The sequence below is a fragment of the Emydura macquarii genome, unplaced genomic scaffold, assembly GCF_026122565.2.
Source record: "Emydura macquarii macquarii isolate MOO-44397 ecotype Brisbane River unplaced genomic scaffold, CSIRO-AGI_Emac_v2 contig_2422, whole genome shotgun sequence".
In the NCBI taxonomy this organism is placed as follows: domain Eukaryota; kingdom Metazoa; phylum Chordata; order Testudines; family Chelidae; genus Emydura; species Emydura macquarii.
This window is the reverse complement of record NW_027132559.1, coordinates 16,825,855-16,831,854: the sequence shown is the minus strand read 5'-3', so window position 1 is coordinate 16,831,854 and position 6,000 is coordinate 16,825,855. Positions and strand designations below refer to the sequence as shown.

At 39.0% G+C, this 6,000-nt stretch overlaps 1 protein-coding gene across 1 annotated transcript in view; it reads right to left on the bottom strand.

Moving 5' to 3' along the window:
* Nucleotides 1-1,625: 1,625 nt before the first annotated feature.
* HIBADH (3-hydroxyisobutyrate dehydrogenase) overlaps nt 1,626-6,000 on the bottom strand; it is a 129,412-nt gene continuing 125,037 nt past the window's right edge. Inside the window, exon 8 of the mRNA XM_067561643.1 lies at nt 1,626-2,660. Within this exon, the coding sequence (XP_067417744.1) occupies nt 2,502-2,660 (159 nt within the window). The 3' untranslated portion in view covers nt 1,626-2,501. The remainder of the gene's footprint in view (nt 2,661-6,000) is intronic.

Genomic DNA, 6,000 nt, shown 5'->3' with positions numbered 1-6,000 from the left:
CTCAGGCTGATTTTTTTTTTTTTTTTTTTTTTTAAATTTCAGCCAAAACTGTTCAGCAGTTTACAAAAACGAGGATAGGGGAAAATACATAGTTTTGTGCTTGTTAAATGATGTCAACCTTTTCTCTGAACAGTTTTTTTAATCCCCATGCTTTGGAGCAGGGACTTAAAATTTAGCAAATGGGTGGGCTTTTGTGTCAGGAATCGGTCTTTTCTTCTTCTTTTGGGAAAATCTTCCCAAAATTTGTTCAAGTTATAAGCCTCTGAAAAATTGCAGTTTGCACATGCTCAGTGGAGACTTCTTCGATTTTTATCAACTAAAATCCCTGAAGAGTCCATCCTCACTGAACATGCTTGAGCCTCTCACAGCTCCTACTGCTGAACAGATTACACATGGCCCCAGCCCCTCAGAGCTCCTCCCTGTGACCAAACTGAACTTTTAGCCGGCCCCACAGAGCAACTGAGCATGCTCTCTCCTGCCCAGGGCTACAGGCGCAATGCCTCACTGTCCCTGTCATGGCTGCTCCAGACTAGGGTAAGGTCATCCACTGGAACTGAGAGCAAGGAATCTGTCCGTCAGTGATGCCCCTGCTGGGATGCAGGCAGCATGGCGGAGGAAGCCCCTATGATACAAATGCAGAGAGACCCGGTTATTCCTGCAGTCCCCTGCCTCATTCACTGCACACCTTCCAACTGTGCAACAGATGAGGGAGAGGTCTTACAGAGAAAAGCCTCCTTCACTATTCAACCCTGATTCATCCTCAGAGCAGGTGCATCCTATCCATTGAATGAGGTAGGAGTTCTGTGGAAAAATATTATGTGATCACATAATTAAATACTGTATCACAGTGTGTACGCACAACGGGGAGGGGGAGTGCAAAATTAAGGTTGCGCAGAAAATCTTAATTCTGGCATTTCCCTACTTTTGAGTACTCGACTTTGCAACCTTAATAATGTTCTTTTAATGTTTTTGTGTGTAATATTAGATAGCTACAGAACCACTGCAATTGAGCAGATGAGATACTTTTACCTAATTAGTTATAAGCAGATTTATTATTTGGAAACATATGCTTGTTTTTAATAGTATTGTGCCCATAATGAAGAAAAGTCCTAGACTAACCTAGAGCTTTATTTAGATATCAAAGCAAGCTTGGAAAGGAATAAACAGAATAAACTGTATTATTTAATGAATTTTGTATAATGTTACTTATAAAAAAAAAATCTATGCCCAAATTTTCTGAGATCTCCATGGACAATTAGTGCCTCCGTTGTGCACACAATTGCGTTACCTGCATGTGTATGTTAGATGCAACACTGTACATGCAAAATTCTGAAATGTAGCTGACCATTAAGACCCCACTCCTGCACAAAACTTTACATGTGAGTAAGTCCCACTTAAGTCAATAGGAATAGTCATCTTCATAATATTAAGCTGGGTCAGGTGAATGGTTAGGGAAATGAATATGCAAATATACTACCCTACACATTCTACAATAAAAGCTACTCAGTGTTTATGAAAGATGGTCTGTACAAGACTAAAAGAATGAAAGACGTAGCACAAATTTGGAGCTATTGGTATTTGTGCAAAATTGCATTTAAAAAAACCAAACAACCTTATAGCAGGCATTTACCAGCATAGATTTTTATTTAATTTCAAAATAATGAGATTAATTTATTTATGTTTATAATAATCCAGTAATTATCTAGAGCAAATGTACATTTATCAGAATTTTAGTAGGTGCCATTTTTGAGTTTTGAAAATGTGTGACAGGGTACAAGAAGAAAATATAAAATTGGGTTAGCCAAATATAGTACTGGAGCTTTACAAAGGAGACATAGATACTATGTTATTTTAACTAGTCTACCAGTTAAACATGCTGTAACAGCTTTCCATTTACTTACACACCCACATAAACATAAATCTGCAACACTAATCCCAGGAGAAATCCATCACTGATTATCAAGTTCAAGCTAACAATTTTTAAAAATAGCAAGAAGAAAAAAAAAAGAAAAAGAAAAAAAAAATACATGTTGTTTCTTCATCGTAAAGATCTTCCCTTTTTCCATGAACGCTTTATCTTTATTAAAAGTTAATAAAAGCTAGTTTGTCACCCTATGTTATTACTACTGAAGATTCAACTTAGTTTGCACAATTTAAAGCCATAATGTCAGTTGTTTTATATGCAAACCATTAAGTACTTAGTAAAAAAAGAATACTTGTCAACTAGATTTCATGAAAATGCTATTATGGTTCTGAAACAGTCATTGTATATATATTTGATCAAATAAACAACCGCTCTCCCAGCCTGCTTTTTTAAGAACTGATGACAAATCCTGGAGTTTGCTGAGACCTAGATAACGAAAAGCAGACAGGTCTGTGTGGGATCATGACTTGTGACCTTTGATTAAACCCATATATTTCTCAAATGAGCTACAAGGAAGTTTAAAAAAAAAAAAAAAAAGTGTTTGGTTTCTAATAGTGTCCATTGCCAAAAAAACAGCTCACAAGTTCTCCTCCTCACGTAAAAACTGGAACACAGCTGAGAAGTCTTTCAGGGCATAGCCCTTTGCACACATCATCCTGTACATCTGATGTGCTAGAGATCCCAGAGGAACTGGTGTTTTAGTGTTGGTAGCAGAAATCTGTGCCAAGCCAAGATCCTGAAAGCAGAAAAAAAAATTGGGAGAAACAACAAGGAATTAAGTAGTCATAGGAATATTACTGGCTAGTTGGCTCTCTTGTAAAGAGAAGCTACTGCAAACAAATGAAACGCTGCAGCCTTAAAATTCCAGCCCTGGAAGAAAGCAGTGGGGCTGAGTGAATATGTTCATTTTTGGTATTGGTACCAGAAATGAACCAGAAAGTCCAAAAATAGTTTTTCATTCACTTCAAACCAAAACTGAATTTTTTCAGCTTTTCTGCAAATGAAATTAATACCCCCCCTCCCACAAATCCATTTTGATTCAAAAAAACATCTTAAATGAAAAAAACAAAACAACTTTTAAAATTTATTTTGGGGTGTTTTTCACTTCTAAAAAAACCAAATATAGTTACATTTCAAATTGAAAAACAATTTCTTTTTGGAGGGGGGTGGGAGGAGGTTCAAAACATTTTGAAATTTTTCTGTTGTATTTTTCCAGCTGAAACGATTAGCCAAATTTGACCCACATTCAGCAAATATTGTCAGCACCCCAGAAAGAGCATTTTTTGGTGAATTTATGCTGAAGAACCAAATGGATCCATCAGTTTTTTGACACCACTTTGGAGCTCAGCTTCCCCTGTCTCTCAATCACTACGGCTTTAGAAATAAAAAGGCAGCATGACCTAGTGGCAGGAGCAGAGGACTGGAAGTCAGGATTCCCCAGCTCTAACACTGGACCATGTGACACCTGCATATAGTCAGCTTCTCAGAGCGTCAGGTTACCCATCTTAAAGTGGGCACAATAGTATTTATTCTCCTTAAATTCTCCTAAGCTAGCCTAGTCTCTTGAGCTGCATGAGGCGTTTATACCAGAAGAAAGGCACATTGTGTTTCCACCCACAGCTGACTTGGGCTCACAGGTCTTGAGCAGTGGGTTAAAAATTGCTGTGTAGATGTACAGGCTCGGGCTGGAGCCTGAGTCCTAGGACCCTCCACCCTTGCACGGTCCCAGAACTTGGGCCAGCCATGGGTTTTTCATCCCCATGTAGATGTACCCCGAGGGGTCCTGCAGCAGGGGCAGTCATAACCTTCCCTTCCAAGACATGTTCTGGAGTCTCTTGCCTCAGGTTTATGCTACCATAAAATAGAAAAGGATCAGGCCCAACATCTGTTAAATGCTTTGCACTTCTATAGTGTCTTTCAGACAACAAATCCCAAGTGGAGACCATTAAAACTACAGTATGTACAAAAGGGATTGGTGTCCAGATTGATGCATCAAAAAGCAGAGAAACTTAATTTACAATTCCATTATCTTCGCTTCCCTTAGAGGTGATCAATCCAAAGAGAGGAGTGATAAATAGTTAATAGTACAGAAGCATGTCCCACCGACTTCTCTCTCATATCAACGATCAAGGATACCAGTCAAAGGCCACATCAATTGTTAAAAGTGCAATAGTTCCTAGGAGCCTCACGTAGGGATCAAAACACTCTTGCACAAGGTGTTGTACAAACAGTGAGAAGACGATCCCTGCCCAAAACGCTGACAATCTACGTTGGGACAAGACATAACAGGTGAAGGGGAAGGATGAGGTAGCAAAGAAAGAAGTAGTAGTCTCAGTTCACTACTTGCATAACCATTGTTTCACCTAGTCTATAATACTCGAAGAAACAGTAGGTGAGCATCAAGTAGCAGATCAGCAAATTTCCTCAAATCAAGCAGATGCTCCCTTTGGCCAAGAGGATTCCTAATGTGAATATGCTTTTACAGAAAAAGCAGAGAATACCCTACTCAGTCTCTCTCTAGTCCTCTCAAATATCAGATTTAACCCTATTAGCTATGTAGTGTCTGGATGCTTTGCTGTCTCTCCCAGGACCATAAACGTTGTCATATCTTATAGGAAGAAAATTGCAAATCCTATAACAAATCTTTGATGCAGAATATCTACGCGACTGTAGCATTGCACAGAGAACAGTTAGATCTTCAAGAATGACTTTCCAGCCAAGTCTTCCCTTTAAACATGTCTACATGTCAATAAAACAGTGTTCTGGGATAGAAAATTAAAGATCTCAGTCAGATCTGTAAGTTAAGCTCTCTAAGGTCATTCTGATGCAATCAAAATTGTATAGTTACTCCTCTGCCTACCCTGGAATGATTTCTTCATCATGCAGAGAATGAGGACAAAAAAGAAAAATGTGTACATCAGAGGTCATGGGATCAAAAAATGCATCTGCATCCAACCAGAGTATCGTTTAGATAGAAAGCAGTTTTTAATTCTCTTTTTTCTGGCATTTCTGGTGGAAGAGTTTGAGTCTCATGGCCTGTTCCTTTGGATAGTCAGGTCAAGTTAAGCCAGTGTGCTTTACAGTGCTTTCGAGCTCTGATGAAAATAAGATCCCCCCTGATAAGCTCCTAGCCTTTTACATTTCATTTAGAAAAGCTGTTACTGTGTTGTCTGTTTTGGTCAACGCACTGCTGACATCATGCGCTAGTAGTATGCAGCAGCAGAAGACCGCCCTAACCCCAGAAAACCAGTATGCTGCTTTCTTTTAGAGATATCTTTTTCTCTGAATGGACACGAAATGTAAATGGGCTCCAAAACCCTAGAGAATGTGTTTATGATCATAATTTTCCAGTGGTAACTCTAAATTCTAAGGGACCAATCACTAGCATAGGCAGAATGTCTACGTATCCTGGTATGACCATTCACATGGATAATGAGTCCCTGTTCCAAGACTGTTGAAACACAGAGCTACTAGTTGCTGGGAGTGTATTGGTGCTTACGATGCCTGTAAAGCAAAAGGTCATGACTCCTAAATGGACAAGGACTTCTCTGACTCTAGTTTAAGAAGTGAGAGAAATAATTTTGCTCTTCTCTCCAATGATGGATGTGATTCCCTCAGCTTGTGTGTCAGGCTGATCTCTAAAGAAGCATAGATGCTGTTACAGAACAATACACTCCTAAGAATGATCATAGACTTCAGACTGGGAAGTTTTCAGCACCTTTTCTATAGCAGCTTGAAACTCCTTGAACAAGACTGAACTTTGACTAACCGACATTGAATAATATATCTTGTGTCCTCTTAAAGCAGCTACCAGCAATACTAGTACTTTTATAAAGGCTAAAGGGGATGAAGACCTAAGGAAAGAGAGCTATATTTACCTAAAACAACCCCACTATGGAAACTGTGTGTCAGCAGATATTCTGCAACTTTATCAAAAACATAATCTCTGGGCGCAGTCACTTGTCTTCAGAATTTATATTCTGAATTTCTTCAGATGACAAAGTTGTTCTGACAGGGTCTGGCTCCTCCTGACCTTTTGGGAAAGGCATGATCAGAATATGCTTTCCTGCTTCTCC